At 55.3% G+C, this 12,124-nt stretch overlaps 1 protein-coding gene across 2 annotated transcripts; it reads right to left on the bottom strand.

Annotated features, from left to right (window-relative positions):
* On the bottom strand, positions 1-10,889 carry SLC5A5 (solute carrier family 5 member 5). 2 transcript variants are annotated; one of them, XM_065874184.1, is made up of 16 exons: positions 10,533-10,889; positions 9,576-9,641; positions 9,148-9,199; positions 8,898-8,965; positions 7,824-7,978; positions 7,250-7,390; positions 7,040-7,169; positions 6,103-6,191; positions 5,270-5,382; positions 5,125-5,195; positions 4,573-4,659; positions 4,314-4,507; positions 2,144-2,268; positions 1,276-1,391; positions 704-706; positions 1-165 (listed from the first exon to the last, which is right to left on the bottom strand). In XM_065874184.1, exons 1-16 carry the CDS (start codon positions 10,887-10,889, stop codon positions 1-3), a joined length of 1,932 nt encoding a protein of 643 aa, XP_065730256.1. The 2 variants fall into 2 exon arrangements, with proteins under 2 accessions (XP_065730256.1, XP_065730257.1); XM_065874185.1 differs by lacking the exon at positions 704-706.
* Between the last annotated feature and the right edge of the window lie 1,235 nt (positions 10,890-12,124).

Genomic DNA, 12,124 nt, shown 5'->3' with positions numbered 1-12,124 from the left:
TCAGAGGTCTGTCTCTCGCAGGTTAAGACCTTTGTCATGTTCACTGCCTGGGGTCCTGGAGCCAGCTCCATTCATCTCCTTCTGACCCAGGAAGAGCAGATGGTCCTCGTCAGTGGGCAGGAAGTCAGGAGGCCTCTTGGTTCCTGGGGACAATTCTTCAGCACCCTAGGGGGAGGAGAGAAGAAAGACCCTGTCATAAAGACCACTTCTGCTGTGTCAGCTCAGATATCCTCCAGTTGGGGACAGAGGGCCTGGGAGGACAGAACCTGGGCAGAGTTGCACAATATCCCCTTGTCCAGTGCACAGGTCAGTCCTGTCCCTTCTGCCTCAAAAACCTCCATCCACTTCTCTCCCCCGTGCCCGTGTCACTTACAGTCCAGGCCATCAGAGCTTCCATGGATGCCTGCCCACATCCTCTCTCTGACTCTGCCTATTGTTCTTCCAGAGAATGAATATTTTCCCACCGCAGCTGGAGGGAGCTTTAAAACACTTAAGCCAAATCCACTCCCTCCCCAGCCCTCACTGTTGAGTCTGCGCTGGCCTCAGACCCTTTGCACCTGCTGTGCCCTCCACCAAGAATGCCCTTCCCTCAGATTTCCCTATGGCTGTCTCCTTCTCATTCTGGACTCTATTAATGTCCCCTCTTCCAAGAGGCTATCCCCATCATAGGATTCTGCTTTATTTTCTTCCTAATATTCACCACCTGCTTAGATCCTATTCCTTTCTTGGTTTAGCTTTCTTCTGCTCCTGCCAGTACAGGTCTGGGTACACAGCAAGTGCTTAATAAATAAGGGAATGAAACAGGGATTCCAAAGCAAGAGCAGGCCTGGATCAGACCCCCCAGGGACAATGTTTCTTAAACTCAGGACATTCCAATAGCAGCCACACGGCTTTGGCCAAGGTTGGTCTACTCCCTGTGGTGTTTCTTATGTAAGAGTTTTCCTAAGTTGACTCACTTTTGAATTAAGCAATTTTCTTTTCAGGAGACACTTTATATCAACACCAAAAGACAAACCAGTTTCACTTGCCATAGATTGGAAGTAATTGTAAAAACAGATACGATGAAAATGAATTCTGCTCCGTGCTTGTTAAAGGGGAAGGTGTTGAAGACACATTAGCTCCCAACTGAGCCTTTCCACAGGAGGTAAGGAGAAGTTGAGAAAGACAAACATGCTGACTCACCCTGTCACTTCCCTGAGTTGTGGCCACACACAGAGCACCCGAAGCCACTTCACTCCCCCTCCCCCAACTCCGAGAGCACAGCCCTAGACTGACCTTCATCAAGCTGTCATCCAGGGCGGCCACTTCTTCCTTAGGGGCCACAGATGCCGTCTGCCGTGTGAGGTCCCACCACAGCAGACCAGGACCCAGGGCACTGCGCTTGGTGGGGCCTGAGGGGGCAGAGAGAAAATGGAATTATTTAGCGAGGGGTGGGGGGCGGGGACTGGAGACCAGGCCCTGGGGAGGGGAAGGGAGAGCTCTGATGGTTTCCAATCCGAGATCTGATAGTGACCCACTGGGGACACTGGCAAGTCTCTGCCCCCCTCTGGGTTTCAGTTGTCTCATCTATACAGTGAGGGGTTGTAATAGCACAACAGTGCATGGCCAGGAGGGTCCGGCACATGGTTCCGTTCACTCCTATGTCCCTATCGTCTAGAATATTGCCCAACAGAGAAAGACTCAATGAAGGCCTGGTGAATGTGAAGTCTGAGACTCAGGAAGCGAGAACAGGTACTATTATCTCTGTTGATTTCTTTTGATCTCTTTCCACTTCTCCATGGGATTCAGAATTCCTGGAGGAGCGCAGAATTGCTAAGGCCTTGATGAGAAGATATATCAGCACCAGGGACAGCGTCTCGTGGCCCTACCGGCCTTCCTCTCGCAAAGGCTTAATTTTGGGGGGCAAAGAGGGAATAGAGAGGTGGATAGGGGATGCCTCTGTTTCTGCCTTTGCAAAATAGGACGAGTCCCACGAGGTGGAGGGTTATCCTGAAGGTGATGCAGCACAAAGGGTGTAGATGCGGCTAGCACACAGTGGCCACTTGGCCGGCAGAAGGATCCTTCCTTCCCTCCCTGCCTGGTGGGTCCTAGAGGCAGAGGGATGGACAGGATGACTTCTAAGAATGCTACACGCCCTCCTTACCCGTCAGGCAGCTGACGAGAGCTCCACATAGCACGGTGCTCACTGTGCCCAGGGCACCATAATAGAGATAGGAAATGGCGTAGAAGCTGTCAGTTAAGGTGGGTTGATCAGGGTCCATTTCGAGGCTGGGGGAGGGAGAGTTGAGCATGAGTCTAAAATCCACTCCCAGCCCATTTGCTTCTTCCTGTCTCCACTCCCACGACCCAGCCCAGTCCTCCATTATTGCTCATCTGGCCATGTGCCAGTTCTCCTTCCCTGCTGCTATCCCACCAACACCCTCAGGCATTCTGTACACACAAGCAGAGGGAGCATTACTAAAATGTAACTCAGATCACCTCCTGCTACTTCTCATCACCCTCCATGGATCCCTATTGCCCTCAGAATCAAACCAAATTAAGCTCTAAGAAGAAAACAGCTGTGAACCTTTATGACCTTGGATTTGGCAATAGTTTCTTAGATATGACAACAAAAGCACAAGCAGCCAAAGAAAACATAGAGGGAATTCCCTGGCGGTCCAGTGGTTAGGACTCCTTGCTTTCACTGCTGAGGGGGTGGGTTCAATCCCTGGTCAGGGAACTAAGATCCTAAAAACCACGTAGCACAGCCAAACAAAACAAAACAAAGAAAACATAGATAAACAGGACTTCATCAAAATGGAAAACTTTTGTATATCAAAGGATACTGTCAACAGAATGAACGACAACACACAGAATGAAAGAAAATGTTTGCAAATCGTACATCTGATAAGGATCTAATATCCAGCATTATAAAGATATAAAGAATATATAAATTACAACTCAACAATGAAAAGACAAATGGCCCGGTTTAAAAATGAGCAAGGGATCTGAGGAGACATTTCTCCAAAGAAGATATAAATATGGCCAGTAAGCACGTGAAAAGATGGTCAACATCCTTAGTCATTAGGGAAACACAAATCAAAACCACAATGAGATATCACTTCATACCCAATAGGATGGCTAGGGTTTTTAAGAGGGGAAAATAACAAGTATCGGAGAGGATGTGGAGAAATTGGAACACTCATATATTGCTGGAGGGAATGTAAAATGATGTAGTCACTGTGGAAAACAGTCTGGTGGCTCCTCAGAAAGTTAAACATAGAATTACCATATGATCCAGCAATTCCACTCCTAGGTATATATCCAGAGAAATGAAAACATATGTCTACACCAATACTTGTACACAAATGTTCATAGCAGCACTGTTCACAATCACTAAATGTCCATCAACTGATAAAGGATAAATAAAATGGATCCATCCATACAGTGAAATAGTACTCAGCCATAAAAGGAATGAAGCACTGATACATGCCACAATGTGGATGGACCTTAAAAACACCATGTGAGTGAAGGAAGCCAGAGACAACAGGCCGTATGTTGTACAGTTTCATTCATATGAACTGTACAGAATAGGCAAATCCATAGTGACAGAAACTGGATTAGTGGTTGCCAGGGGCTAGAGGGAGGTGGAAATGGGGAGTGACTGCTAAAGCGTACAGAGTTTTATTTTTTGGTCTTTTTTGTTTCGTTTGTTTTTGAGGTAATGAAAATATTCTTCAGTTAGTGGTGATGATTGTATAACCTGGGGAATATACTAAAAGCCACTTTTAAACGGCTAATTTTATGGTCTGTAAATGATATCTCAATTTAGAAAAAGAATCAGATTCCTCTGGCTGGACCTCTTCTCCTATCCTTACTCCTCGCATTAAATCCACCCCAACCTCACCATAGTTGGAATGCACTAAAGTGAACACTGGGGGACTTCCCCGGTGGCGCAGTGGTTAAGAATCCGCCTGCCAGTGCAGGGGACATGGGTTCGATGCCTGGTCCGGGAAGATCCCACATGCCGGGGAGCAACTAAGCCCGCGAGCCACAACTGTTGAAGCCCGCGCGCCACAACGAAGAGTAGCCCCCGCTCGCCGCAACTAGAGAAAGCCTGCACGCAGCAATGAAGACCCAACGCAGCCAAAATAAATAAATAAATAAATAAATAAATAAATAAATAAACTGAACCCTGGTCTCAGAGCCTTTGCACTTTCTTTCCCCTCTGCTGGGAATGCCCTTCCCTCACTTCTTCCTGCTCCCCGCTCCTCCTCTCAATCGGGCCAGGATCCCTCCCTGGTCACGCCTCCCGCTCACACCAGCTCGCTCACCTGGAGGCCCTGCTGGAGGCGTTGGCGGCGAGAAGCGGGTCTAGGATGCCAGAGGCGTTGGCCGAGGGCACAGCACAGCCGGCGGCCGATGAAGGCAGGACCCCCATGGACTGCGCGCTAGGCGGGTACAGAGTGGCACCCACGGCCACCCACAGCGAGAGCGCCAAGCCCACCGCCAGCCCGGACAGGACGCCCTGATGGGGGACCCAGTGTCAGTGGAGGGTATTCCCAGCCCCTCACCTCGCTCACCCCCACTCACCAGCGTATTGCAGGCGGGGAGGAACATTCCCAGGATGAAAGCTCCTAGGAGGGGGCCGCTGATGACTCCCATGATGGTGAAGGAGCCCTGGGAGAGTGGGTGGGGTTGAGACTGAGAGCAGAGCTCTCCCACCTTTCCTGTCCTCAGTTTACCCGCTGGGAAAGGAAGACCTGGGGAATTCTACTGTGGACCTTGAGACTCCTCTGTGCCCTAAAGGGGAGGCGACTCCTTGTGCCTGCCTCTCTCCCAAAGATGCTGATTCTCTCTCTTGACAAACTTGGTTCCACCTCCAGGCCAGAAGGAGGCCCTTCTTGCCCCCAGGCCACCACTCCCGCTCCTAGCTGTCCCTCCTCCCCCATCCCCACCCCCCCACCCCCCCCCCACCCCCCGCTTTTGGCCAGGTGGCTGCAGGAATTATCCTGCCTGTGGCATCAGTCAGAACTCAGTTCTGCCGCTGACATGTGTAACCTTCTCGGAGCCTCATTTCAACGTGGATGTTGCCTCACCTCCTGGGGAGATTAGGGCAGGGTGGGGAGCGGGAGCGGGGCTCACCTCGAGAACGCCGCCCCCCAGCAGGGAGGACAGAGCTGCCACAGTGAGACAGGCCGAGCCGTAGATGAGTGCTGTAGTGGATGGGGATGGCACTGTCAGCGGGGAGAGGCTGCCCTGGTCCCCCACCCGGGTCCCCCCAACTCACACAGCCCCTTGGAGATGATGACAAGTCTCCGGGGGGTCAGACTCGGCAGCCGAGGTTTGATGAGGTCCTCCACAGTGACAGCAGCCATGGCATTGATGCTGGTGGATGCAGTGCTGGCGGGTACAAGGGAGGGGAGAGGGGTGTCCTCAGGCCACATCAAGGGATTGGCCACACACACCCTGGGGCCTACCTGCTAGGGGAGGCCCCCAGCTGCCCACACCATCTGGCCTGCCAGGACCCCCAGCCAGCCCGAGGGCAGAGGCAGGGGCGACAGAATTCCTCAGGAGTGGAGATGTCCACATCTCCACACTCCCCCATAGACCTGAGACACCCTCTCAGGAGCAAGGACACCCGTGACCAAGGCCACAAATGACACAAGTTCTCATTACAGAGCAATAATGGGGTGCAGAGAACAGTCTCATGGAACTCTGGTCACAGCAGGAGCAGGCCACAAGTTGTAGAAGATTTGAAACTACCAGAGTGTGAGGCCCCTGAGGGCAAGAGTGGGTGACCGCTTGGCCATGGCTGTGCCCCAGTATTTAGAACAGCAGTACCTGCCACATAGGTGCTTATCAAACATTTGTTCGGGGGATGGAGGACAGAAAGAAGGGAAAGGAGTCTCGTGTGGCCCTGCCGGGGAATAAGACGGTAAAGACTCCGGAGCTGGGGTCCTGATGCCCAGGGTGTGCCCTTTGCCAGAGCCCACCTGATGGGGACTGAGCAGTAAATGATGGACATGCCCAGAACATTCCATCTCACAGGGGAGTGGCTGGTAGAGACAAGGAGGACCCACGGGCTCAGATGCGGCCAAGTGAGCAAGCTGTGCCACTCACCTGAGGGTGCCACTGTAGGCACAGGCCAGAAAGAGCCCAGGGACTCCAGGCAGGTCCACGAAGATGTCCAGCACCATCAAGGGCATGTACTGGGGGGAGTCGGGGGTCAACCTCCAGGACAGCAGCACCCCAAGGGCAGGGGCTTCTGTCTGTCCTTACACTGCACGTCCCCAGCACCCTGTACAGACCAGGCTCACAGTGGGCACTTAGTGTGTGTGTGTTTGTTGATCGACTTTGTGATACCATGCAAAGAGCCCTGGGACCTGAGTGAGGCAAGGTCCTGTGTCATCCCCACTTTACTGATGGAGCCAGTGGGACCAAAGAGGTACACACCTTGCTTGAGGTTACACAGTCAGACAGTCCAGGATCTGACCCCAGAGGAGGATCTGATGGGATGGTCTTGCAGCCTCTGCCAGCTCTGAACCCCAGGGTCAGAGATCCCGCCAGGGTGTGCAGGTCTAGGTCTTGGCCCTGGTGCTGCCCCTGACTTGCCTGTGGACCTCAGGCAATTGCTCTACCCACGACCTCCTGCCTCAGTTTCCTCATCTGTACGTCAAGGGCCATGGCAACCTTGGCCTCATCACATGTTGAACGATTTGATGGGAAATTAACTGCTTGTGAAGGGAACAGCATAAGGCACAGAGTAGACACTTAGGACATGAGAGAGGGTCATTATGGTTAATGTCATCATTTCATGATGGACCATGGTCCCATCTCCTCCTTGATAGCCTTCAGGGAGTCTGAAATGCCCCTCCCCTACTCCCTCCCATGGCTTCCCATCACCTCCCAGATCCTCCTGTGAGCTGAGCTCTTTCCTGCCTCTGGACCTTTGCACAGGCTGTCTCTACTTTTCCACTCTCACCCGCAGAGACTCATCCAGAGGTTCACAGTGGGGGTGGGTAGATAGAAGTGGCCTAGGAGCCTGGACCAGACTCACCTGGTCTGGGGCAGAGATACGCCCTGCCAGGAGAGGGTCACAGTCAAGGTAGAACGTGAACATGACGATGCCACAGAAAGCGGCACTGGACACGATCAGAAACAGGCCCAGTTGGTTGACGAGCACGGCCCTGGGGGGAGAGGTGGTCTCAGAAGGGGAGGGGAGCAGCACGTCCCCGAAGTATCCACTTTGCCCCTCCCAAATACTCACAGCTTGGCCTGTTTCTCCGTGCGACAGGCCATGTAGCGCTGCACCTGTGCTTGGTTCACACCATACATTGAAAGCCATACCAATGTGCCACCGACAACAAAAGTCCAGAATGTGTAGCGGCTCCTTGGGTCCAGGTCAAAGCTGGATGAGGGCAGGGAAAGTCAGCCATGTGGGGATGCCACACTGACTTCACCCACCCAAAGTGCCCCAGATAGCCATTCTGCACCTTATGGGCCTTAAAGGGATATTTGGGGTAGGTTCTGAAATGTGACTAGGAGTTTGAATCATCCATGTATGCATTCAGAAAACATTTTTTCTATGTTCAGCTGGGAGCTCAGAGAGCCTGCAGTCCCCAGTCTGGGCTAGGGGGTGGTGTGGTGCAGAAGTCTGGGCCAGATGGAGGGATGGGGGCTGTGGGAGTACAGAGAGGGGGAGCCAGGGTTCTGTCCGTGGGGAGTCTCGGGAGGGGAGCAAGGAGGGCTTCCTGGAGCAGGAGGCATTGGCTGGCTTCTCCCAGGGCAGACAGATGTCAGCTCCATCGTTTGGCAGTATCCCCCTTTATGTTTTCACTTACTCCATCAGGTTGATCCTGGAGTGGTTCTTGGCAAGCTCAAGTACTTGCCCAGGTCCACCCACGAGCATAGTTCCGCGAGCCAGGACAACCCAGAAACCACTCAGCATCACTAAGACCTGAAACACGTCGGTCCAGATCACAGCCTTCATGCCGCCCTGCAAGATGTGACAGGGAGGGAGACAGGGTGTCAGACGGGAATCTGTCTGGGGCCTACAGGACAGGGCAGAGGTAGGAGGGAGAAGGAGTCAGGTAGCGGACCTGGCTGGGGCCAACCTGACCTGGCCTCCAGCAGTGGCTGGGACAAATACCCCTCTCTGCCTCGGTTTCCTTATCTGTAAAATGGGGGTAATAACAGTACCTTCCTCAGGGTATCATTGTGAGGACTAAATTAGTTACTATAAGAAAGATATTTGGAAGAGCATCTGGCACATACAAGTGTTCAGTGAGTGATGGCTGCCACCATTATTATCATTATCAGTACTACTGTTATTATTAGCTGTTGTTTTTACTCATCCAGCCTTCATGTCTTTGGCATGTTCTTCATGTTTTTGTCTTGGCAGCCCCTGGATTTTCCTTTGGAGAAGCCCCTTCCCCCACCCAGGTCACTTGGGTGAAGCTAACCCTGCTCCCAGCTCCAGGAATAGCCAATCAGAACACCCTAGCCACCCAAACATCTGTGAGTGGCTCATCCTTCACAGAATACCAGAGCCAGCCAAACAGAGCCCTTCGGGGACTTCAGCCAGCCCATCCTGAAATTGGAACTCACTTGCTGCTGGAAGGAAGCCAAAAGGGATGGAAGCCTGGAGCTAATGAGGTCCCTAGAGATGGGAGAGGGGCCCAGAAGACTCTGTTGTAGCCCCTGGATCCACCCATGCCTGAAGCTAGCTTGTCCTTGGACTTTCAGCAATAAACCTTTCAAATCACCTTTCATAATAAAGATGAGGAAGTAGGCCCAGTTGGGACACAGGCTTCCTCCGGAGGAAGGGAAGGTAGGGAGTGGATGGGCCTGCCCACAGTCTCTCCCACTCAGTGGACATGGAGCCCCACGTCGGGTGGGGGAAGGGGGACATTCACCACAGTAGTGTAGAAGGTGCAGATGACTCCGGTAGACAGGAGCGATGCCCAGATGTCCAGCCCTGTCACTGCAAGGAGACCCTCCCATTAGGCCGCTGTGCAGGGTGTAAACTTGGCCTCCACTCTCTTGGGCCCTCTTCTCTCCAGGAGGATACTTCCCTCCCAAGTCTCTCCTAGGGCTGCCCCTTCCTTCCCCTGGTCCAGTCTCTAAGCTTTTGTCCCCTCCCCGTCACCCTCCCCCGAGTCAAACCTTGGTTCAGGATGAGCGCGGGGGCGTAGATCACGATGCCGGTGTACAGCATCTGCAGGTAGAGGGCACGGGCAGGTGAGTAGGGGCGGGGGCATTGGGGGGCTCCTGGGTTAAGAAGGCATTAGGAGATAGGGGGAGAAGGGTGGTTGGGGTACGTGACTGGGGGCAGATGGGCAGGGCCATGTAGGGTCGCGGCGGGCTCGGGTAGCGCGTTTGCGAGAGGCCTGTGGTCCAAACTTGTATTATAGATGAAGCCTCTTGGGGGCGGGGCCAGACGGGTTGTGGGCGGGGCCTAGGCAAGGCTTTGCGGGTGGGGGCGGGACCCACGGGGCGGGGTCGTGAGGGAAAGAAGAGGGCTCTGGGTGGGACCGACAAAGATTTGACCCGAGCTGGACCCTGGGGGCGAGGGCGGGGCCGAGGCCACTCACTGTAGCCACCAGGTACTGCAGGGTCCCGCAGAGCCGCACAGCGCGGCTGAAGCGCAGCTCCAGATACTGCAAGGAGGAGCCGAGGGCTCATGGTCATTTGGAATGGCCTTACCCAGGGGTCCGACGCGTCTGGAGTCCTTCACTCGCCCTCTTGGCTTCTGCCCGCCCTCGGGAGGGCAACTGCGCTCTCCGCACTCTTGCCCACGGGGGCTCCCGCCCGGAGCACACACTCCGACCTACCTGCACACACCTGCGCACACGCGCCATCCCCGCGCCTGTGCACACGGCGTATGCCCAGGAGGACTGAGCCATCAAGTGTGTACACATCAGCCCCACCCACTCCCATTCATGTCTGATCGTCCCCCGGGGCTGCCGCCTCTCTGAGTCAACTTTGGCAAGATACAGACAGTGCCTGTAGCAGGCTGCCTACCGTACACTGGTCAAGATTTTAATCACTTTGCTCACTGCCCTGGAGGCAGGTCCTGTAATTAGCCCAGTTTGACGTTTGGGAAACCCGAGCAGAGAGGCAACCCCTTGCCGAAGGTAGGAGGAGGCGGGGATGTCGGATTTCGAATCCTGAGCCCGCCGTCCGGCGAGCACTCGGGTGTACGCAAGCCCAGGCATGTGGGTTGCAAGTGTGTGCCTGTGCGCACGTGAGTGCGCTCCTGGCCGAGCCTGGCCACGCCCTGACCGGGTTTCCACCAAAGAGAATCCAGACGCCGGCTCGTCTCCCTCCTTCCTGCCCCTGGCCCCAGTGCCTGGGGCTTCTTCCCACAACCCTCACCACCTGTCTGCCCGGGGGCCCCCCCACATTAAAGCACTAAGGAGCCCGCCTGCGGCCCCCTGCACTGCAGCTCAAATCCTCAGGATCTCCGCCCCCCCCCCCCCCCCCCCCCCCCCGCGACCCTGCGTTCCCAGCCAGGCAGGTCCTGACGCTGCCGGGCCTCTGCCTGGTACCTGGTAGGTGCTGGTGAGGCCCAGGCGGTAGAAGACCGGCAGGAAGAGCAGCGCAGTGAGCAGAGAGTTGAGCAGCTGTCCCAGGCACATCCAGAGGAACTTGAGGCCGTAGCGGTAGGCCTCGGCCGGCACGCCCAGCACCTGTACCGCCGACATGAAGCTGGCGGCCAGCGAGAGGCCAACGGGCAAGGCAGTCAGGCTCCGGCCCCCGGTGAAGAAATCCTCGGCGCTGCGCTGCCCGCCCCGGGCTAGCCCGACCCATAGTCCGATGCCGGTGGACACCAGCAGCATGAGGGCGAAGACCCCGTAGTCCCAGGCTCCGAACGTGGCCCGCGCCCCTGCCTCGACGGCGGCCATGAGGTGCGGGTGAGGGGACCAGGCGTGTCCTCCGCCCTCCCAGCCACCCCGCGTGTCTCGGGTAAGGGAAGTTGGCAGTGGCAGAGGAGGCAGGACTGCGCAGAGGTGGGAGGATGCTCGGCCTCGGCAGCTACACGGCAAGCCTGTCCCCTTTGGTCCCCCGCGGGCCGGGGCTCCCTGGGCAAGGAATCTGTGGCTCCTTGCTGCGGTCGCCTGTCTCCCTGTCCCTCCTCTTCGTCTTCGTGTCTGTCTCCACCGTCTGTCTGCCTGTCCGTCCACCTGGCCTCCCACTCGGTCCGACTGCCCGGTGCAGCTGTGCGTCCACCACCCAGACGTCTGTCCCTCTCCCTGGGAGCTGTGCTCAGCGCTGACTGCAGGAGGTCTCGGTGGGGCTTAAAGGGGCAGCTCGCGGTGGCGGGCTGTAGATTTATTGGGCTCCCGGGTCAGCAAAACTCCGCCCCCAGACGTGGGGGCGGGCAGGACCCGCACCCTTTCCTCCCTGGATTCGATCGGATAAGCCGGGACAGGACACGTAGGTGGCTGCTGGGGGGGGTGGGGTGGGGTGGCAGAGCTGGGGAGGCTCCCAAATGCCCCCCGCCTTGCTTCGTGTGGCACTTTCCGCTGACCATAAGCTGTTAATGCCTCCCTTTGACAGGTGGGGAAACTGAGGTTCTGAGATGGCATGTCGCTCACCCAAGGCCACTCAGCCTGGAGCAGTGGCTGTACCATTCAAATCCCCACTGTGCTTTTTGCACCTTGAGCTACGGGGAGCTCACTCACCCACAGGAGTGGGGTTTACTTTCAAGGTTGCAGGGTCCCATAAGGAAAGTTTGCTCTGCTTGAAACACCGCCCCCAACTGGCACCATGACCCACTCCCTTTCTCTAGAACCTAGAGGGAGGGCATCACCAAACCCCACTCTCAGGCTAAGTTGAGTGGGAGGCATTCAAGTCCTGAATGCATACATATTTGAGGAAGTCTTTGCTTCTCTCTGGGCCTCAGTTTCCCCATCTGTAAATGGGGGTAAAATAGCCCTTGCCTCAGAGGAGTAAATTGAACCTGCATAACAAAAGCCTGGCACAGAGTAAGTACCTCATTCATTCATTCCTTTGTCCATTCATTGGTTCCTTCACCAAACATGCACTGAGTGTCTACGCTGTGCCAGACATTAAGTGTATAAGGGAGGTCACGGGGGACGGATTGTCTGTGGCCATGAACCTGAATAAATGGAGACAG

This window comes from Phocoena phocoena, chromosome 3, assembly GCF_963924675.1.
Source record: "Phocoena phocoena chromosome 3, mPhoPho1.1, whole genome shotgun sequence".
Classification (NCBI taxonomy): domain Eukaryota; kingdom Metazoa; phylum Chordata; class Mammalia; order Artiodactyla; family Phocoenidae; genus Phocoena; species Phocoena phocoena.
This window is presented reverse-complemented; position numbering and strand designations above follow the sequence as displayed.

Excerpts from the sequence above, each read along its gene's own strand:
- SLC5A5 (XM_065874184.1), bottom strand. The coding sequence starts at position 10,889 with ATGGCCGCCGTCGAGGCAGGGGCGCGGGCCACGTTCGGAGCCTGGGAC. Across the intron at positions 9,200-9,575 it reads TGCAGTACCTGGTGGCTACA|ATGCTGTACACCGGCATCGT; the intron begins GTGAGTGGCCTC and ends CTCTACCTGCAG. Across the intron at positions 8,966-9,147 it reads CGCGCTCATCCTGAACCAAG|TGACAGGGCTGGACATCTGG; the intron begins GTTTGACTCGGG and ends GTCTCCTTGCAG.